Here is a 21,109-nt window from a genome sequence, read left to right as displayed (position 1 = left end):
CAATGGGCTTGCATTGAGGCACGCGATAGTATAATATTCCAGGGGTGGGCGCGGATTCTTCGGGGTATGAGTTGCTGCTGAGTGTGCAATTAAATCATCCTGGTCTGGCCCTTTCACATGTTTCGTCATCGGTGTTTTCTAGGGCGAGAGATCTCCAGGAACAAATCTTCTCCGTGCGATTCGCTTTCCACCTCCAATATGGCATTCTCGACCACACCCTAGAAGCCAGGATACCATGAGCGGCAATGCCGCTGCTGCTGTCGAGTCGCTCAGCGGCAGCAAAGTCAGCGCGGTCTCCGCCAGTGCGCACTTCCAAACCACTCCTGCCGACATCCACTACCTGCAATACTCACTAGAGAAGGAAGCCGAATACCTTTCTCAGATTCGCGAACTGATCTCCAAAGACCTCTCTGAACCCTACAGTATCTATGTCTACCGGTACTTCCTCTACCAGTGGCCTGAACTCTGTTTCATGGCCGTTGACGCCAACGATGACAACAGACTCGCCGGGGTGGTGATCTGTAAGCTAGAGCCACATCGAGGAGGACCATTGAGAGGATACATCGCCATGCTGGCCACCAAGGACAAGTTTCGGGGCAAGGGCATCGCCACAACGCTTGTCAGCAAAGCGATGGATTTGATGATTGAGAAAGATGCAGACGAGATCGCCTTGGAGACCGAGGAGACCAACACAGCGGCCATGAAGTTGTACGAGCGACTGGGGTTCTTGAGGAGCAAGAAGCTGCATAGGTACTACATGAACGGCAACAGTGCGTATCGCCTGCTGCTTTATCTGAAAGAGGGGGTTGGCAGTATTCTGACACAGGACGAGTTCAATGGTCCTGGTCTGGAAGTACAAGATGAAATATGATACCCTCATCGCTATCAAGAATCTCCGCAGGATGTATTAAGTCGTGGGATTGTCTGAATCATCAGAGACAACCGCCTATCCACTCCTCCCACCTCCTTACTCCTTTGCCCGCTTCTTCTCCTCTGACTGCTCCTCCCAAGACATCTATCTTAATGTCATACTCTTCCGCCATCAATTCAAAACTGAACTTGTCTTCGCCACCACCACCTAGAATGTCTTCCTCTGCATCGGTATCTACGTCTTGGCCCACAGTGCCGAGACCTTTGCTTCTGGAAATACGTACCCGTTCAATCTCGGCCTGTAGGCGTTCCTTGACCGCACCTGTCGGCAATGCGGTGAACAGGTCCTGCTTATTGGCCGCGATGAGGACGGGTATTGCGGTCTTGTTTTTGCCTCGAGTTTTTCGCCTCTGAAGGGCTAGCAATGTATCGTGGAGGTACACAGCAGTGTCACGAGATGTAGAAGAGTCGCTAGTGTCCAGGACACTTGAGTCAACCACAAATATGACCCCGCGGAGGGCAGGATTCCGGATGTGTGATAAGGCCTGGTCCGACCTTAGTTTTCCATGGCCGGGGGTATCTATCATTACATATGGGGTCGGTTGTTTGTCTTTCAGGCTGACATCATTATCGGAGCGATATTTGTTGGACCCCAAGGGGACGGAAGGCGGAAGTAATAAGCTGACGGAGGAGGATACTTGGGAAGTGCGGGTGAGTGCTGCTTCTGCTTGAGAATCTTCTAGTTTGGAGGATCGTTTTTGTAGCTGGACATCCTGTTAGTCAAGTAGGTTGACAAGAGCCCGACGGGGCAGAATCTCACCAAAGAGACCAGAGAAGTCTTGCCTGCGCCGCTGGAACCAAGAAGGAGGAAGCTTGGGACGACTCTGGCACGAGCAGTCTGGGTGTAGAGGTACAGGTGGACGAGTAGTGGCAGGGTTATTGTCACCAGGAATGCGATGAGGATGACAACAGGATCGCCGGACAAGAGCCTCGTAGCCCAGCCATCCGTAGATGACCAGCCCATATCGAACAAGACTGGCAGAGGCAGATTGAAGAAGGACCGTTCAAGATGGCACAGTGTCTGCCTCACGGAGGCATGACGCAAATAAAGCGGCTGAGAACAAAGAATTACCAGTGGCTGATCGGCGGGGTCGGAGTGATATGTTTGTAGTGTCGTGCCTTGCATATGATCTTCTAATTGCGGATTGGGCTGGGCCTCGTCCCAGATTGTAAACTGCGCTCACACGGAGTCCTTGGTAACCAAATCCTCGTCTTCGACACAACACAATTCTTACTGCTCTTTACCTTGCATGTTTCTTCTCTTTGCCTGTCCCATTCCGACCTCAACTTCGCCCACGAAATGATTCTACGGAGCATCTATCTCCTGGCGGCTGCCATCATCCCTTTTACGGGTGCTGATGTTCAAGTCGTCGCACCCCAACCTGGGGACAGTATCACCGGACTCAATCTGCAGATACAATGGAAAGACTCAGGCAACTCACCTCCTCTCTCCCAACTCGCCAATTATCAACTCTTCCTGTGCGCAGGAGGCAACGACGAGTCCGCCTATGTAAGACCACAGTAGTGGAGGACAGGAATATGAGGCTGACTGCGTGTGCTCAGATTCCGATAGCCACACTTGTTGAAGAAGGAACCTTTGCCACGGGCAATTCAATCACTATCACCTTGCAGCCGGGTACTGGTGCTAATATTCCCAACGCCTATTTCTTGAAATTCGTGTCCGCCGCTACGGGAGGCACTGTCATCAACTTCTCCGATCGTTTCTCTCTCAAAAGCATGACGGGCACATTTCCAGCCGTGGTACAGCAAGGGTTGAGGACTGTCACTGGTACTGCTGGCCCAGCCGACGTCAATAACGTCCAAGCCCCCCAGGCGGGCGCTGGTCCAAACAACCCATCTGTCGGAGACGCCGTCTATAGTACCCCTTACACTATGCAGACAGGGACAATCCGCTATGCCCCCATGCCTCCAATGGCCCAAACAAAGATCACTGCGAAGAATGCTTCTCCTTTGTGGCCAACCAGCGCATATACGGTCTATCAAACGATTGCCGGCACCCCAAATGCCGTCACAACGAACACCTTGGCCCTGACATTCAGCATTTCTAGTCGCGAAAATCCTGTAAGATCTCCCTAGCGTACATTCTGGGAGGCCATCTGCTGACTCTTCCAGGTGGCTGCAGCTGGTCAACCGACCGACGTAGCAATGCAGAAGTTCCTTAATCGCTGGAAGGATTGAAAGTCAACGAGGAAAACAATTACATTATGAAAACATCAACTTGCATGGCTCGGTGCCCGAGTGTGATATAGTCAAGTTTATGCCCAGGAGAATGGAGTTTTGGTCGGATCTGGGTGTCGATTAAGTGCACTGTGTGCCTCTTCTGGTTGATGGAAGTGGGATCTATATGTGCCTCCAACGCCATGCTGAACGATTCATGAGTCAAAACTGTTGGAGTATCACAGCCAATGTCACCGGTATATCTCATCAAACGGTCTCGTGTCCCGAAAACAACTGTCCCATACCTCATTGACAACCTTGACTGCTTGTACGTCGTCTTTGCAGTTCGGTCGACCCATGACTGACCTTATCGCTCGCCGTCGGACGCAGTCCTGGTGATGGTTCGTGAAAGAGAGGATCTTGTTGCGAAAGAACTCGTTGGCCCAGCGACATTCACCGCTGAGGTTGCTTGCCCGAATCTGCGTGCCCTAGTTAGCTTGGATATCTTACAAGGTCGGCAGGTCCTGACCTCCGAACACGCGGCATGTCTCAGATCATCCTCGAGGGTCAGGTTCGTCTTGAACCGCAGGTGGTCATATGCGTGCACCATCTCGTGTGCCAGTACATCCTCCAGGACAGACCGTTCCTGCACATAGTTTGCACATATCTTGATGCCGTATTTATGGTCAAAGCCACCTTGCATTGCCTCCTCGTCGCCTCTGCACGTTCTGCAGTGGATGTTATGCGGACCCAAGTCACCACCCAGTTTGTGAATGTTCTCATTCATGAATCGGATTATCGGCGAATATTTCAATAAATAGTCCCGGCTCTCTTCGCAGCGTTTGCAATCGAATGCGCTATATCGATCGTCCGCATCGGCCCAATACTTTTGCGCTCCTCCGGGAGACATGCGCCCGGTAACCATGCGGAAGAAATTTACTGAACGATTCCACCAGGTGTTGCTGGGGAGGAAGTCTGATGCATCTTGCTGAGAGGAAGGACTAGAGGACGAGGTGGAGGAGGGGTGGTTAGCCATAACGAGGGAGCTTTAATCTAGAGCTTCAGAAGAAGAGAGAGAACAAGCAAGAAACAGGACTACCCATCCAGAGAACCAAGTGACACTGAAGCTGTAGACCAAAGGGGAAAAGTTGCGATGATTGACCTTGGAGGTCCTCTCCCCTCATGCGCCAAGCTCAAATCTGACTCGCTCACTTATTCTTAGGATTGCATGCACATCCGCCTTTGTCAATACCGTCTGATGGGCAAAATTTTCGGAGAAAAGAATCGTCTCTGTGACAGCCTTGTGTACTTGTCTTGAAGGGCGTAGGCCCGAGTCTTCCTTTCGTACCTCTCTTTGACTCAAGATGAGCCACCCCGACTTTGGCATTTGGAGTCTCAGCGTGGTGCTACAGGTACAACTATTTTATCTTCAGAAAAGTTGGAAACCGAAACAATGAGGGCTGGAAAGCATTTGACGATCGTCATCAAAATTGGTACAGACGCTACTTACCCGTGATGCCCTATCTATTTGGGAACGTTAAAAAGAAGAGGTCAACAAGGACGAGGCTTACTGTGGTACTGGCGATAGGGACTTCCTCCATTGTCGACGAGACCACCCACGAACCCATCATTTCGATTCTCGCTCAGATTGTTGAGACGGCCGTCACTTTAAGACGAGATGGGCATCGCGTCGTCCTTGTGTCGTCCGGGGCTATTGGGGTCGGGCTACAGAGGATGAATATGCCCAAGAGACCGAAACATCTGGCTCAAATTCAGGTAGGTTGGCAGACGAGCCCACTTCTCTCATTATGTCTCTCAGTATCTCGAAATCGCCGATTTTAACAACAAGCTAAATCATGTCTTGTCAACTCCAACAGGCCCTTGCTGCTATCGGTCAGTCCCGCCTCATGTCGATCTGGGACTCCTTCTTTGCACATAAGAACCAGCCCGTGGCCCAGATCCTGATCACACGCAATGACATCGCCGACCGCTCTCAATATCTCAATGCGCAGAACACGCTCGCCGAGACCTTATCAATGGGGGTGATACCCATAGTCAATGAGAACGACACGTTGGCAGTGTCAGAGATCAAATTTGGCGACAATGATACTTTGTCTGCTATCGCCGCAGCCATGGTCAATGCAGACTATCTATTCTTGATGACTGATGTAGACTGCCTATACGACAGAAATCCCAGGAAGTTTGTCGACGCGAAGCCAATCCTCGTGGTAGACGACATCGATGCTCTACAGGTGGATGTCTCGTCTCGAGGGTCGGCGTTGGGAACGGGTGGTATGGCTACGAAGATCGTCGCCGCGCGACTAGCGACAGCCACAGGTACGAGCACGATCATCACAAAGTCTTCAAAACCAGGGAATATTGCCGCGATTATACGCCATCTCCACCCACCTGTAGAGGTCGATGGTGAGACTGGCACAATGCTTTCCGTACCAAGTATCCCGCCACCTTTGCATACACGCTTCCTTCCGTCCTCATCTCCAATCCGCAACCGCGCATTTTGGATCCTCCACGGCCTCGCTCCCCACGGCACGCTCTACATCGACCGCGGTGCCTCCGTCGCGTTGGCGAATAAAGCCGGGCTGTTACCCGTCGGGATCGTCGATGTGGAAGGCACATTCGCTCAACAGGAAGCCGTCCGCTTGGTTGTCGTGGACAAGACACCACTTGGTAGCTTATCTCCCATGGGCAATTCTAACTCGATCTCCATGCAGTTGGTGTCGAGGGAAGAAGAAATTGGCAGGGCGGTGGTGAACTACTCATCTGCGGAGATTGCGAGGATCAAACGGCTTAGAAGTTCCGAGATCAGAAATGTCCTGGGATATGCCGACAGCGAGTACGTCGCGTACCGGGAGAATGTAAGTCTGCGTGCGAGTGCCAGCGGCGATAAGAGCAGGCCGGACACACCGAGTGGACCACGGACACCAACGAAAGAGAGAACGCCGGAAGCCAGTGTGGTGGATTTGAAAAGTTGGAAGATCGAGTGAAATATAGAACACTATGGCCTGGACATTGTCGACTGCACAGACGGTCATGTTCTCTTGGACCCGACATGAGGCAGAACGAAGATGAGTTTTGGTTTTGGTCATGGCGTGGCGTCACAGGATCTGCATATGCTTGGGGCATCTTTATATCGGGGACAGTAAGAAGGGGTGCATATCTATAAAGATGGTGTCAATGTTGGTCGAATATTTCCACTAGAAAGGAGCGGCTAAGTAAGTGATCGACAAATAGCGAACAAACAACAAGCCTCAGATCCGACTTCGCTAGTGCTCGAGAGTGTCGAGACAGTTCACAAGCCTCAGCTTGTCACCATCGCTTGGGCCCTAAGATACCCCGTACAAGTTTGATCGTACAAAATCCAAACTGCAGCGAGAGAAAAAGTTGACAAAGCCGACGCCTGAAAGTATTTCCAACAAGTAGCAGATCTCAGCAGAGAAGCCAAAAAGAATCACCGTGAGATCTATACCACCAGAGACCCATTCGGGGAGGCTTTCGTGCTAAGCCCACATCGTTGCCTGCATGCCTCGAATCCATCCTGGCTTCCCGTCCCGATGGCCGGGATCCGCAGACCTGTGGCCGTCCAGTTCCAGCTGGTGAGGTTGATGAATGGCATCACCTGCGTACCAATGTCCTTCGGCATCATGAAGAACGCCTGTGCGATGTTCAATGTTGCTGGGTCGGCGTCGTTGAGAAATGAATAGAGCTGATTGTTTCCGCAGCCTGGGAAATAGTCAGGAAAGGCCACAGTTGCTTGGCACGAGAGTAGACGCACCCATATTGTACATCGAATGCACACTGGCCTGGGGAAAGATGGTCATCATTCCCGGAGTCAAGACTTGCTGTACCAGCCGTGCCCCATTCTCTTGCACCATGTACGTATGGGTTGTTCCACTCACTGCAACGACCAAGTTGTGGGCTCTATGTAAGTGTGGTGCAAGCATCGCGCATGGCCCAAGATTGAGCTGCGCCACCGTCGCCCCAACGGTGGAGAGCACAGGCCAGGTCGCTGCATTTGCGTTACAGACGCTACCCGGCTTCCAGGAATACATCGGGTTCGAGGAAAAGTTGTAGAGAAGCTGCTGGTCCGAAAGCATGTGGAGTCGGTCACTCATGGTCGCCGCCATCTTCAAATTCGCAACCAATGTTTGATCCACCGTTTGATCAGCGGCCAGAATGGGCGGTGGTGCGATGAAAAGAACGATGGCGGAGACGGATCCGACGCACGCTGAGAGCAGCATCATAGGAGGTTTCTTGAGGACACAGATATAACTGATGATGAATGTGGCTATAGTTGTGATGAGGGCTGCTAGAAACAGGAAAGGCGACGGTCATAAAACCTGTGGATAATCTCGATATCCGTCCAAATCCTTTGCTCCAGTACCGACAGTCTGGATTGGTCAAGCAGAACCAGAAGATTGGGTCTGAGCATGACACAGACATGGGTTCGATCGCTCTTATGTGCTTTTGCTTTCCAGCTTACCGCTGTTCCAGGCACTTGGATCTGTTCCCTCGTTTTCCCCCTTTGAAACTCCAGGGACGTCAACCTTCCGAACAGCAAGTCAGGTTCTGTGCAAAGTCGAAAATTCGCAGTATTTTCTAAACCGGTGGTGAAGGTCCACAAGATATCATTGGGCATTTTCGTTCGTTGGTCCGCTTTGAGCAAGTCCATTCATTTGATACCAATTCGAGCACTCGCTTCCGTTCCCAATGCATTCCCACCGTATCAAGTCCTGCATCGTGGCCGGACGTCACCACGAACTCACATCACGGAGAGGAATGGGAGGGGAGGATGCTACCAATCTGCAGAGAAGGGAGCCAGATAACAGGAATCGGGCAGACAGCTATCCGGCGAACGGTGTGAAAGAGACGGGTAATCGCAGGAACGGGGCACAGTGCCCTTTCCAGGGTCAAAATTAGTAGAAGAGATTTCCGAGAAACCGGAGGTTATTGTGAGGCTCTGGGTCGGTGAGACGACTCAACGTAAGGGGGTGGGTCGAGGAGCAGCGAGGTAGAGAGAGGAGTATTGATTAAGTGGCAAAGCATGAGGTTCATTGTCGAGTCGTCGACATCCTGGACAATCGAGCGGTAGCGGGAATCAAGACCGAGCTGGAAATCATCGGGAAAGAAGTGATGATTTTAAATCCTTTCTAAACCCACCATTGCAGAGGCCGTTTGACCAAAACTTACCCGTAGCTCGACATCGCACAGAGATGGCGATGGCCTGAAGCTGTACGCTCAGGATCCGTTGCGAGACTTGGTTTCTGTGTGTAGCGTTGACGTGTTCGACATCACCAGAAATTGATGGTTCGGGTACTTCCCTTCATTATCAGTGATCCAGCGCACCTGCCATGAAGGTCAGATGTGCGAGGACCTCTAGACAAAAAGTCGGTGAGGCTGTCAGTTGCTTCGAGTATCGCAGCTGATTCGAGAGGGTGTAGGCATCTCAACTGCTCGACAACTGGTGGCAGTGTAGCATTGAGCGAGTTTGCACGACGACAACACGATATGAGTCGAACTCCTACCCCAAGCACACCCTCGGTTGTGGGCCATGCGCATCTTGGGCACTTGTAGCACAACAGGATCTCTGTGCACTAGAGGCAACAGCTTCCAGAAACGTTGTTCGCCCTCTCAGAAGAGGTAATTGTCATGCAAGTTGTAACTTGCTTCCAGGACAAGGGCACGAAACGGGAGAGCGCAGGAAGAGGCGAGGTTGGCATAACCGATTGAGATGGCGAGTTATTGTTTGTGCTTCCCCTTACTAGCTAAAGTGCGACAGAACCCAAGACCAGGACCTGCATATCAAGGCGTTATCCCGCTGCCAAATGTGCACATGGCAGCGACGCCGTTGACACCAAGTTGCGCCACTGAGTCAAGCGTTGCGCCAGTGCTTTGGGCCACAAATTCCACCTCTTTTAGCCTGTGTTGATGGCGATAGCCTTTGATCCTTTTACGAGGTGCAGTTTGTGTTGGCATGTTCTCCCCAGGTCGATGCGGGATCCGATTCTTTTCCAGCAACATCACCTTACCACCTTGTCACGTAATGGCAGCTAGTCGGAAGAGGCTGGCGCAGGTGGCAGGGTGACCAGGGGCGGCCAGAAGGGGGGACTTCTTAGGTTTTCAGGACAAGGATAGGCTGAACGGAACTCGATGGGCGACAGGCCTGATCAACCAGGGGAGGCGTGGGCATTCCCCCGCAAGGAACGATAGGCTCTCGGTTGGATGCAGGAGATGGCGGATTACCACGCTTTGACCTATGGCATCAGAATGACAGAACTGAGAAGAGGTTTGGAGATTGCGCACCGTATACGAGGACTCATACGAGAACTCGTACGAGAAACTGAGGTTGATGAAGTGCTCGCTTGTCCGTTGTGGTGCTTTCGAAAGGCGCGCTAGAAGTCGATGATGGAAGTTAGAGAACGAAGTAGAGCCATTATTTGCCCAAGGAGAGAGGCAGGAGATAGCAGTAGCAAGGCTCCTTACCCGAAACAGCCTCCAACTTGCACCAGGTGGGCTTTTCCTGGTAATGAGTGGAGTGGGTATGAAAATCAGGGGTAGGCACCGCCAAACAGCCCAAACAGTGTTTTTTTCGGGTGGTGGTTTGGCTGCTTTGGCTGCTTTTCGGGGGGTCGAACACGGGTGGCTTGGAGACTCACCAAATGAGTTTGGCGCGTTAGACCTCCACCACTCTGTGGCCTGTGCCCGCAGGCCCGGTCCCTTTTGGTGCCTGCGCCCGGCTCGCCGCCTCCCTTGGTTCTATGGGGAATGGGACATTTTGAGTTCTGCCTCAATGCACTACTGGAACTCGGACAGATCGGGGTCCCAAGTCGCCGTCAGGGATGAATTCACACACATCTGGCAAAGGCTCAGTGAGAAACGACCACTTCTTTCCACGAGCTGCTCTAGACACCAAAGTCTCCTCTCTGGTTTCATACCTTGTTGTTGGTTTCGCTCGCCCTGCTACTGTTCTAGCTCTCTTGCTCAGCCTGCATCCTGCCAGTCTGTTATCGCATCCCTGACCTCGTAATTGGCAGCACCACAGGGTGGATGCTCCTCTTTCCTCTTCGACCTCCTCGATCGATCCTTGCGAACAGGCGGTTATTGCTCGAACATCTCTCTCATTGAGTCCTCTTCAAAAAGCGTCATCCGACTTTCAATACCTCGACTCGGTCGCCTGTGTTTCCATTCTGTTACTCTCGAGACACTAAATCCTTCAAGAATCCTCCATCACACCGCCCCCAACCTCGCTTGACTTCCCAGCAGTCCTCGTTTGTCGCGACTTCCTCTCCGTCTTCGTCGTCTATCCGTCAAGAGTCAAAACGAGCCGGTGGAACCATATACAGGCCAAAGAAGCAGACACAGGTGAAGCGGGTGACTTGTTGATACCATGGCTGAGTGATTACCGCCATGTTCTGGTCTGAAGCGGAATCCCCAGTCGCCACAGTTGCGGAACAAGTTGATGGTCTACAAGCCTGCACCCTTACACACTCTTTCTCTGTCGACCTGGCTCCTTTGAGAGGAGTGCTGTCCTGACTTGAGAAGCGCAGTCTGTGTCAAGAGCGGGAAACATCGCGAACACAGGTTCTGCCACGCACGAACTCTGCCGAAGCGCTTGCATTCCAGACTAGGCTGGCTTTGCATATAGACCCGATACCTCCTTGATTCGCCAGTCGCCTTTCCAACCGCAGGCAAAGCAGATCCCAACTGCAGGTACATTCTGCAGCAAAGCATTGCTGGCACATCTGCCCCGGAGATCTGGATCCTGCACCCTGCCGTGTAGCCTGAGATTTCTCCATCATTTACGCTGCGACCAAGATCGCTGGCTCATGCTATTTGCCCGACCCTCGTCATTCATGTACCAACATCAGCCCACCACTTGACGAGTCCAAGGCTCTCTGTTAATCATTAGACTCAAGAAGCAATGGACACATCTGGCGATTCTGTTGTCCATAACAGCAGACGGTCGAGGTCGAATTCGACATCATCTCCAGCGCCGACTGTCAGGAAACAATCCACTGCTGTTGGCTTGCAACATCTAGATTCTCGAAATGTTCACCTAAGAACCAGGCCCAGGAGTCCAGAAAGCTCGATGCCGCTCACCAGCCGATTCCGCTACGACAGAAGTCGTTCACGAAGCCGCCCGGAAAATTCCCTGAGCCCGAACCTCAATATCAACCGCTGGTCGCATTCAACATCTTCAAGTGTGTCTGGTATCGAGGCAGATGCGATCCGTACACGCGCAAACACATCGCGACGCATGAGCATTGGCCCCTCGCTAGTGTCCTCTTCCGCACAGGGGAAAACCTCGATGCATAAGCGGAGATCGTCCAGCCAGAGTCCTCAGGCGAGACAGGGTTCGGGCTCAGCTTTTCTTCAGGTGGAGCGGACTCACGCTCTACGAGACACCAATCCACTTGGTGTTTCGCCACACCTCACTCCCACGTCCATGTTTAACCCCAGCGCCGGGGAGTACTTTGGCGAGACCTGGCAGAGTCGGAAGACTGGCAAGAATGGGGAGGCGGTCGCCGTGTCTGTCCATTATATGAGAACGAGTCCACAGCCCACCATGAGATCCTCCGAGAATGTTACAACTCAATACATGACACAGGCTACTCTACCAAGTACCCGTGAGAACCGCCCTACAACGAACGGGCGCGATGGATCGATGGATGATTCCGCTCCGCCACATGTACCTGCACGTGTCAAAAGTCATCGAAGTCCGACGCAAAAGACTATGCTCTCCAAGGCTCTGGCGGTAGCCAATACTGCGGTATTGCTTGACAATGCCCAGAACATTGAAGGAGCCATCGAGGCATATGCAGAAGCTTGTGAGCTATTGCAGCAAGTTTTGATCCGGAGCTCGGTCCTCGATGATCGGAAAAGGCTGTCTGACATTCGAAATGCCTACTCTAAAAGAATAGCCGACCTTCATGACCTTGACAATTCCTTCTCTGATCTGATGGAGAAAGCTTTACCTGAAGATCCTCCTCTTGATGAAACAAACAACTCTTTCTTCAGCAGTGACGGTATCGAACCGGATACAACCGAAGTTCTAGAGTCTGTCCAGATCCCTCCTCGACAAGAGTCTTTGCTACCGGAAATATTTGGCGGAGAATCCTATCTCAACGAGGCGTCAGCCCGTAAGAGGATCCATATCCCTAGTCTAGCGGTGCCTATGGATGCGCAGTATATGCCACCCCCTCTTTCGCCGAGAAGGCCCTCGTCTCCCACAGTGGATAGGGACGCGAACACACCTCTTGCGACTAGAAGGCCGAGCGATGCTCCGACAGCTGCTCTTCACACTCGCGAAGGTAGCACCGAGTCTACTTCTTGGTTGGACACTCTCGAAGACGGCGACTCAACAACGTCTCGATCCTCTCGGCTATCGTCTTTGGATTTTGGAATCCAGAATAACCACCATATTGTCGACGATTTCGAAGCAGAGTTCGATGCTGCTCTTGACGCAGCTGTAGATGCTGCCTACGATGACAATTTGACAGAGGAGCCCACTCCGAGGCCGGATAAAAATATGCAGGATTTCAGTGACGATTTCAGTACACCCGTCCCTCCTCCCTTTCAACCAGCCTCCAATGGCCATTCCCTTCTGTCGTCCGATGTCGAACTGACTCGAGAATATGATGAGGGGGAGTCATCAGAAGAAGAGGAACGATTGCTGGAAGAAATGACCAAAGGGTTTGTCTTTGATGATTTTTCATTCGACAACAAATCGAAATCGGCACTTCCTCGACAGTCGGACTCAAGTACATTCTCAGGCAGAACCTGGACAAGTTCTCTTCCATCAACCACGGCAACAAACAACACCACTTTGAGCACTCTGGCAGAGTCGCTGGAGTCGTCTGCGGAAACATCCCCTCCACCAATTCCCCCAGCAAAGGACTCTCCTTTGACATCTCCTCCAAAGACGGTCCTTTCCCAAGCACCGCCCATGGCTTTACCGGGTCAACCGTCCAGCAGGCCGGTTAGTATCGAGAAGTATAGTGGACTGAATATTCGGGAAAGAAGATTCTCGGGTCGGAGTGGAGAGCAGCTCAAGATCGAAACCTTTGTGCGACGAAACTCTTCGACCATTCCCATCAAGCCGATCGCGGCCCCTCCGTCTGTTCCTGACTTAGACGTGCCTGTAGAGCAGCAAAAGGCGTCCCAGACAGGGGAGGCAGAACCTATCGTTCCCTCCCTGGCACCCATAACGCCGATGACGACCTTGCCCTCGAACGATTCTGTTCAAAGTGAATCCCCTGGCACTCCTGCCTTGACACAGGGAGGTTCACAGGGCAGCATCGAGGACTCGGCAGCTATGCCGCCGTCGCCTGCAAAGACGGGAAAGATGGGACCCCCCGCCGCCGTCAAGAAAAATCTATCGTCGTCGAGTTTGAGGGTGCGAAATTTGTCGGTAGCCACGACAGAAATTAGTGCAGAGTCACCAATCACACCCATCAGTGCAGGCTTTGGCGCAGACAGCAGAAAGGTGGTTCCCCCTCTACCGTCCGCTGCGTTGCCAACGCCCTCGACGGCAGCTTTTGGCCCCCAACTGCTTCAGACAGGGGGAATGTACTTGTTCGATGATATCACTGCGACGGATCCCCCAAGGACTCCACGTAGTCCTGATGCCTCCAGTGTATCTCCTCCTCAGCTCCTAGAACCCTGTCCGGAATCTTTCCTTCTGCGCCCTTTCTGGCTGATGCGATGTTTGTACCAGACCCTTGCTCATCCAAGTGGGGGATACCTGACCACGAAGCTATTCATTCCTCGGGATGTATGGAAGGTGAGGAATGTCAAGCTCAAAGCCCTGGATGATAAAGTGTCGCAGTGTGACCTTTTGACGGCTGCATTACTCAAAATTGCCAAAGTTGACACGTTTGATGCGGACTCGGTCCTCGACGAGCTACAGGCATTCGAAGCGGTCCTGGAGCAAGTTCGAAACACGTTGCAGAAGAAGATGGGCAACGATGTAGGCCTCTCAGGCTCATCTGGCCTTTTCAAGTCCGCAGGTGAAGACCAAGAGACCGGGAAATCCAGCAGCACTGCGGCCAAATCTATTGCATCCAGCTGGCGCAAACTTCGATCCAAGTCGAGTACTCCGGCTATGGGAATTCTGAACGGGCAGAAAGACGGGCTGTTGTCTGGCCCAACAATGGCGTCGTTACCCATGACTTCATCCTCGGCTGTAGCTTCTGCGCGGTCACATCTGAACCGCAAGATCGCACCGCCGCCGACCCCAACGCAGTTGACGAATGTTCAACCTGTCCATGCAGCCTACATGTCGAGCTTGGCACGTCTCTTTGACGCAGCCCAAGTGCTCGATGGCATTGCCCGGCAAGTGGAAGACCCTGGTCTGAAGTGCAGTAACAAAACCCAAGTGGGCTTGGAGTTGGGTGTGAAGAATGCCGCCGAGTTCTTTGCGTTCTTCATCATTCGGTTTGTCATGGCCGATTTGATGCTGATGGTGGACAAGTTCCTTAAGAGAGGAAGTGAATGGGTCCTGGCTTGATGCGTACCGATTTGTGACGTTATGGGATGTCTGTCTGAAATGCTATCGGTCATGATGTTGCAGATGATTGTATGTTGCCTTCCAGCGGCATTGGCGGTGTTTGATGGTGCTTCATTGGCGTTTTACGGGATGTTCTTGTTGCATTATGGGAAGAATTTCAGTCGCTACAGTATCTGGTTTGTCCTTTTACCATTGTTGCCATTGTGTTTTATGATACCACCCATTGCCAGTGTTTGGAGGCATAGGCTATGTGGAATAGCCTTCAAGACCAGCAGAGGGAGGGGCCTTGGAAGGGGTAGATAGAGAGATGATGGGCACGAATATGTGGTCATTGTATTAGGTAGACTGAGGAAGGGAGAGATGATGTTGGCGAGATACCTAGAGATCAGAAACCTTGCCTAAGATGTACCTAGGTACCATTTGTATGCAACATGTCTACCCATGTTATCCTTGTTGCTGCGAGCCGTTGGCGTTTGCCCCGATTGATGGTCATTCGGAACAGAGAACAGAACAGCCACGTGCATCGACAAAGTCGTCGCAGAAAGTATCCACGCGAAGACGAGGAAGCAAGAGGCACGCATGTGGTATCTCTTACACAATCCATAGAGCGCAAGAGAACGCAGAGCTTCCGAAAAAGATCAGGCTCGAGCCCAGCTCTCTGCATCCTGCTCTGACCCTGCTATGTAGAGCTCAGGGAAGAGATCTCGAAGCACGTCGTCCACTTGCTGGTCGCTATACTGTTCCAATCCCTCCTGCACAATTCCGACGCTATCCTGAGGGTGTCGTGATGATTCAATCTGTGCATCAGTCGCCGGTGAATGGCGCTCGGTGTCATGTTGAGCGACACTTTCTGACCGCGACTGGCTTGGCTGGTTTCCTCCTGTCCCAGCTTCTGTCGCGTTGATGATTGCGTTGGTCATTTCGTGCGGTGACAATCCCTGCAATCTCTTGAACACTCGCTGAAGATGCCACTTGCTGAGCCGGACCTGGTCTGAGAGCTGCTGCAAACTTATTTTCTGCCCTCGAGAGGCTGTCATCTGCACTAGATCAACAGCATGACGGATCTTGACCTGTAGAGGGTCTTCCTGTTGTAGTACTAGCAAATGAGGTTTGCAACGCTTGCACGCCCGGTATCCAGCTTCTTCGGCCAGCGGACCGCTGTCGTAAAAGACAACGTTTGCCCGGCGCGCCAATCGAGCCTTGCAATCCGGGCGGCAGTATATTCCTGTTGTTTTGACGGCGTATACAAACTCTCCCACAGCCTCAGAGTTGCGGGAAGCTACCGCTGACCAGCGAGCTGTTGTGCTTGAAAACACCGGCGCCGACATCGAGCAACTATCAGCTTTAGAGTCGCAGCTTGCTGAGCGCGGACATTGTGAGCCCTGACGAAAGCACAGGGTTTTGACGTCGGCTTGCGAGATCCTCATCCTGATGGACTTTCGCCTGCTCGTCGCTGTCGTTGCTGTCGTTGCTGTCGTTGCTGTCGTTGCTACACATCCTGCAAAGTGCATCCCTCTGGTAGGATGAGAGAGTGGATATTGATGCGACTTCTCAGGGCTGGAGCCTGGGATATATCCCTCGTTATCTAGATCAAACGGGAGTCTCCCTTTAATTGGTGATAACTTGAGCAACTCGCCCCATAGGAACGATGCGTAAGCGTAGTCGGAGTGGCTCCAGAATATTTCGTTCCCTTTCTAAGAGTGGACACAACCCGCTCTGGCCCAACAATGGCACAGATCGATGAAGGAGGAACTTTTCTGGAACGGAAAAAGGCTGATGTTGTTCTCACAGGAGATCGGGGGCTCAACTGGAGTCAAACTATTGGCGGCGGAAGGGATGCCTAGATCCTAGCATTGCTGTAGAAGTGACCAATGACAGGCGTACATGATATACCTTTCTGGGTTACGCTGACTGTTTTTGTTGCAGAAAGGACGCCATTACGCTTCATACCGATTGCAAAACTGTGCTCTCAATGATACCGATGTCTCCGTCCATTGGAAATCCGGTTGTATACGCGCGGTGGCCATGAGTCATCTCGACCTCGATCGATGGGTATAAGAAGGAGCACTGTGGTCGAGGATGAGAAGTTGTTGCACGACACCACATCACCTCGTTGGGTTGACCATTGTATTGTCTAGATCGCAAAACACCAGTACCTCCTCGTTCATCTCAGTCTACATGGCTCACGAAGAAATTTCGCCAGCAATTCTTTACTGGGGCACGCCAGTGGTGTTGATCAGCACCACGAACCCCGACGGAAGTGTCAACATAGGCCCAATGTCATCAGCCTGGTGGCTTGGGCACGGCTGTATGCTTGGACTCGACGCTTCTTCCCAGACCACACAGAACATGCTTCGCACCAAGCAGTGCGTGTTGAACCTTGCCTCGGACAACATGGCAGCGAATGTCAACGCTTTGGCTCGAACGACCGGCACCGACCCAGTCCCATCCTCGAAGCAGGACAGAGGCTATGAGTTTGTCAAAGACAAGTTTGGGTGCGCCGGGCTCACATCTCTGCCTTCAAAGAAAGTCGCTCCTCCCGGAATCAAAGAATGTCCAGTTGTCATGGAGGCGGAAGTGGTGGCGGTGCATGAAATGTATGGAGGAAGAGCGGTGCAAGGTCTCGTGCTCGCGATCGAGGTCAGGATTCTGCGAGTCAGCATTCACAAAGAACTCAGACTCAATGGCTTTCGAAACCGTGTCGATGCGGACAAGTGGAAGCCGTTGATCATGATGTTTTGTGATCTATACGGGTTGAAGGACGGGAAGGTGAAGCATTCAAGACTGGCAGAGATCGAGGAGGAAATGTACAGAGGATTGACTGAGACGACAGGAGAGATGGACGATGATGTGGACGACAAATTTGGAGAGCATGTCGTCGGGCTGACTGCTTCGCAACAATAGAATATCAACGTGTGCAAGAGGAATGTCGAAAGTCCATAGATTGCATGCTCAGTAGATGGCGAAGACCAATTCTGGTCTACCAATATTCTTCAGCACTAAGTAAGACCACTGAGGCTGTGAGAGTGTGATCTTCTGGGAGTCTAGATCTTATGTTGTCAAAACATCTTACCACTTGCGCAGACTCCAAGTGCTCTCCTCGTCTCTCACTGGGGTAATACAATGGCAGTCGAGTGGGTTCGTCAAGCTGCGACTATGCGTTCAAAGAAACTCGTGCCAGGCCCAGTGTCCGGAGATCGTGATCCCAAGCTGTCGTTTCTCGTGGTGTCAGTGTCACCTTTCGTCTTGCCAGCTAGGAACAGCATGATTTGTTGTCCCGAATTGTACCTTGACTGAAGTAGGCTGTAGGAGATTCCGTGGTCAGTGGCAGCCGACATGGTGGGTGTTGCATGTCCAAGAAAGGGAGGGCAGCTTAGTCTCAGCCTAGAGCTGTAGGGAACTTGCCAGCTTCAAGACGAGGTCATCAGGGTGAACACCGATATCCTACCTATCGGGCGTGATTGTGAGAGGGCGAGAGTTGTTGAAGCAGTGCATTACGGTGCCTGGGTGGAAGTGGCAGGGATGCGAAGTGATGCAGTCGCAGGCCTGAACATGCTGCGCCAAACTTGCCTCTGACATCGCTGGCCCAGGTCGAAGTTTTGGCGGCCATGAGCAGCATCTGTCGCTACCAGTGGCTTCATCGTAGGCTGCATCGGTCGAGTTTGTTACATGCATCGTTCGACCCGTCCCCTGTCAACCTATCTGACCACTCGTGGACTAGCCTGGTCAGAAGTTGCAGGAAATGTCAAATGACCATATTCCTTTATCCTGTCTGCCTCAGTTGCACCTCGTTCTGAGTTCACATTCCGGCTGCGTAGGCCTGCAGTGCATGTCCACGACCCAATCAAGTTACGGAGACATCTCAGATGTGATATACCATGCAGCGGACTCATCTGATGGCATTGAGGAAAATGGCTGACGTGCACCAACAGACAAGCCTGAATTATTCGATGGCACATGCATGACTTCCTCTTCATCGTCAGCCGGACCCCGATTTACCAGATATCCAACCCCCCTGCTTCCAGCGGACAGATCAAACTTGAACTGGACAAAAGACGCAAGCTCTCATGTGGCAGTGTCTGACGATCCTTACGACGGATCATGCTTGTGGGGTAGCCTGTACAAGACAGCTTGCTTGATGGTTCGGAGTGCGGCCATCCATCGTCAACAAGCGCTAAACCCGTTATCTCTCGGTCTTCGTGTTCAACCGTAGCACAACATATGATAGCCCGACAGGAATAGACCTTGGCTGGGTTCAATCGGAAGTCGATGACCGTTAACCCTACGTTACTGGCTTAGAGTTTCGCAACGGGCGAATGAATCACCTTCGTGCGGCATTCATCTCTGAAGAGCAGCCTTTCTACCACCAGGGTTTCGACGTCATTCTGGCTGCGGCTTCACGTACCAGAGACGTGGAGGAGTTGTGTCTCAAAATGACATGAGTCCTGGCAAGACTATCGCCGCAAAGACCTCGGCAGCAAGTCAAACAGGTCTACGTGCCGTACTGGTGCAACTTTCTCTGCACGGAAAATACGCTGCATCTAACCCATACCATCGGCATCAACGCCTCGGGGGAACTGCGAAAAGTGCGAGATGGCGTTGAGGCGGACTTTCAACACTAACCACCCCGCTCCAAACAGTCCTGGCAAGAAGAGGCGGTCCGCCTGACCCTATACCCCCCTGTAAATACGAAGGGCTTCTCCAATGGACGCTTGATCGATCCTTTTTGAGATCTGGGCATCTTGTGGCATTCTACGATTAGGTTTCCTTCACCCGAAATGCTCTCCCTGCTGAAACGCGGGGTAGTGAGTATAACAGCTCGAGGCCATCCGTCCTGCCGGACCTACTGATCTTTGCATGGGCCGATCCTCCTCCTCTTGTCTTGGGTCAACAGAAGTCCAGGAAAACAAAACAATGCTCGAAGTATACTGTGACCCTTGCACGGTCAACAGCCGCAAGGTTCTGGCAGGCCTCGACCTCTTGGGCACCCAATACCACTTCAACCATATCGACTATTTCACGAACGAGCACAAGAGTCCCGAATACCTGAAAATCAATCCACATGGCACTGTGCCAGCTGCGGTTGATGGGGATCTGCAGATCACTGAGTCCAATGCCATTCTGCAGTACGCCGCGGATGACTGTGGCTCGATGTATCCGAAAGACCCCAAACAGCGATGTGCTGTGAACCGCTGGCTTCTGTGGGAAGCCTCGGTCTGGTTTCCCAGCTGCTACATATATCTGGTGGAATATGTAGTGAAGCCACTTCTCCAGGCTGAACCCGATCAAGCAGCCATTGATGCAGAAGCACCAAAGTGGCACAAGCATGCCGCCATCCTCGACGAACAGCTGTCTAAAACCAAGTGGCTTGCTGGCGACGACGTCACCATCGCCGACATTGCCGTTGCCGCTCCTATGCACCTGCATGCCGCCCAACGCCTGCCGCTCGAGAAGTATCCCCACCTCACGCGCTGGCTGACGGACCAAGTCGAAAAGCTGCCTCAGTGGCAAAAGACCCAAGCCGCTGTCGACAAAGCCTTGTTGCCAGGTAAGGCTACCACAGCTGCATTTACCCGCGCTAATTTCAACTACACCAAGGACGTTGAAAAGCGGACGGAGCTTTATTTCTACGAGTGCGAGGCTGCAAAGGATATCCATGAGCCTGGGGATGATCCGCACGAAATGACTGTGACGGACGGATGGCACAGAGCCGACTCTTTCTCTGTCGACAAGGAAGGATTCTCGCTTAGCCACTTCAAGACGGGATTTGAAAACTGGGAAGACGAGGCTTCAGTTCGCGAGCAGTTCTACCCCGAAATAGTGGAATTCTTAAAGAACACCACAGGCGCCCTGCGTGTGCTCGTCTTTGACCATACTATCCGCACGCAACGGAATGAAGCCAAGAAGCTGACCCAAGAGACGAATACTTCGCAGCGTGCACCGGTCATGCTGGTGCATTGTGATTACACTGCCGAGTCCGGTCCTGCCCGTGTCCGCCAGCTATTGCAGGATGAGGCTGAGGACCTCCTTTCTCGACGCGTGGCATTCTTCAACGTATGGAAGCCGCTTCACCACACCGTTGAGGAGCGACCATTGGCCATGTGCGATGTCTCTTCGGCTCCAATGGAGGACTTCTTCAAGCTGTACCTCCAGTATCGTGATCGCGTTGGCGAGAACTATGTCATGCGCCATTCACCCAATCATAAGTGGTGGTACTTCCCTAAGATGACGCCGGAACAGGTGATTACTCTGAAGACATATGACTCTGAGACGGACGGGCGTGCTCGGTTTGTAGGACACAGCGCATTTGAGGATCCAAACTCTCCCCCCAATGCACCCATCCGCGAGAGCATTGAGATCCGTACCATTGCTTTCTTCTGACAACGTCACTGGCCGGGGAGGGGGTCCAGATTCAGATATGTAGCTGTAAAGGACCAGCTGCAGTCTTGTTGTGGTAGCTGCGTAATTCCGGAA

The 21,109-nt window shown here is 52.3% G+C and overlaps 10 protein-coding genes across 10 annotated transcripts; 6 read left to right on the top strand and 4 right to left on the bottom strand.

Moving 5' to 3' along the window:
• Nucleotides 1–235: 235 nt before the first annotated feature.
• Nucleotides 236–871, top strand: AYO20_01867 (hypothetical protein; the record flags this gene model as incomplete). The annotated part of the gene is made up of 1 exon (XM_022640173.1): nucleotides 236–871. One exon carries the CDS (start codon nucleotides 236–238, stop codon nucleotides 869–871), a length of 636 nt encoding a protein of 211 aa, XP_022503673.1.
• A 61-nt stretch (nucleotides 872–932) lies between these two features.
• AYO20_01866 (hypothetical protein) lies at nucleotides 933–1,894 on the bottom strand (the record flags this gene model as incomplete). Its single annotated transcript, XM_022640172.1, has 2 exons — nucleotides 933–1,643; nucleotides 1,691–1,894. The coding sequence occupies 2 exons, from the start codon at nucleotides 1,892–1,894 to the stop codon at nucleotides 933–935; spliced, it is 915 nt and encodes a 304-aa protein (XP_022503672.1).
• Nucleotides 1,895–2,230: 336 nt separating this feature from the next.
• Nucleotides 2,231–3,129, top strand: AYO20_01865 (hypothetical protein; the record flags this gene model as incomplete). The annotated part of the gene is made up of 3 exons (XM_022640171.1): nucleotides 2,231–2,440; nucleotides 2,494–3,012; nucleotides 3,064–3,129. The coding sequence occupies 3 exons, from the start codon at nucleotides 2,231–2,233 to the stop codon at nucleotides 3,127–3,129; spliced, it is 795 nt and encodes a 264-aa protein (XP_022503671.1).
• Nucleotides 3,130–3,330: 201 nt separating this feature from the next.
• On the bottom strand, nucleotides 3,331–4,144 carry AYO20_01864 (hypothetical protein; the record flags this gene model as incomplete). The annotated part of the gene is made up of 3 exons (XM_022640170.1): nucleotides 3,331–3,336; nucleotides 3,414–3,587; nucleotides 3,638–4,144. 3 exons carry the CDS (start codon nucleotides 4,142–4,144, stop codon nucleotides 3,331–3,333), a joined length of 687 nt encoding a protein of 228 aa, XP_022503670.1.
• Nucleotides 4,145–4,561: 417 nt separating this feature from the next.
• AYO20_01863 (glutamate 5-kinase) lies at nucleotides 4,562–6,113 on the top strand (the record flags this gene model as incomplete). The annotated part of the gene is made up of 3 exons (XM_022640169.1): nucleotides 4,562–4,601; nucleotides 4,697–4,884; nucleotides 4,986–6,113. 3 exons carry the CDS (start codon nucleotides 4,562–4,564, stop codon nucleotides 6,111–6,113), a joined length of 1,356 nt encoding a protein of 451 aa, XP_022503669.1.
• Nucleotides 6,114–6,589: 476 nt separating this feature from the next.
• AYO20_01862 (hypothetical protein) lies at nucleotides 6,590–7,569 on the bottom strand (the record flags this gene model as incomplete). Its single annotated transcript, XM_022640168.1, has 4 exons — nucleotides 6,590–6,699; nucleotides 6,754–6,849; nucleotides 6,902–7,435; nucleotides 7,515–7,569. The coding sequence occupies 4 exons, from the start codon at nucleotides 7,567–7,569 to the stop codon at nucleotides 6,590–6,592; spliced, it is 795 nt and encodes a 264-aa protein (XP_022503668.1).
• Nucleotides 7,570–11,047: 3,478 nt separating this feature from the next.
• Nucleotides 11,048–14,635, top strand: AYO20_01861 (hypothetical protein; the record flags this gene model as incomplete). The annotated part of the gene is made up of 1 exon (XM_022640167.1): nucleotides 11,048–14,635. One exon carries the CDS (start codon nucleotides 11,048–11,050, stop codon nucleotides 14,633–14,635), a length of 3,588 nt encoding a protein of 1,195 aa, XP_022503667.1.
• A 638-nt stretch (nucleotides 14,636–15,273) lies between these two features.
• On the bottom strand, nucleotides 15,274–15,963 carry AYO20_01860 (hypothetical protein; the record flags this gene model as incomplete). The annotated part of the gene is made up of 1 exon (XM_022640166.1): nucleotides 15,274–15,963. The coding sequence occupies one exon, from the start codon at nucleotides 15,961–15,963 to the stop codon at nucleotides 15,274–15,276; it is 690 nt and encodes a 229-aa protein (XP_022503666.1).
• Nucleotides 15,964–16,813: 850 nt separating this feature from the next.
• Nucleotides 16,814–17,539, top strand: AYO20_01859 (hypothetical protein; the record flags this gene model as incomplete). The annotated part of the gene is made up of 1 exon (XM_022640165.1): nucleotides 16,814–17,539. One exon carries the CDS (start codon nucleotides 16,814–16,816, stop codon nucleotides 17,537–17,539), a length of 726 nt encoding a protein of 241 aa, XP_022503665.1.
• A 2,010-nt stretch (nucleotides 17,540–19,549) lies between these two features.
• On the top strand, nucleotides 19,550–21,016 carry AYO20_01858 (hypothetical protein; the record flags this gene model as incomplete). Its single annotated transcript, XM_022640164.1, has 1 exon — nucleotides 19,550–21,016. One exon carries the CDS (start codon nucleotides 19,550–19,552, stop codon nucleotides 21,014–21,016), a length of 1,467 nt encoding a protein of 488 aa, XP_022503664.1.
• Nucleotides 21,017–21,109: the final 93 nt, after the last annotated feature.

Source organism: Fonsecaea nubica (genome assembly GCF_001646965.1).
Source record: "Fonsecaea nubica strain CBS 269.64 chromosome Unknown Scaff8, whole genome shotgun sequence".
NCBI lineage: Eukaryota > Fungi > Ascomycota > Eurotiomycetes > Chaetothyriales > Herpotrichiellaceae > Fonsecaea > Fonsecaea nubica.
This window is presented reverse-complemented; position numbering and strand designations above follow the sequence as displayed.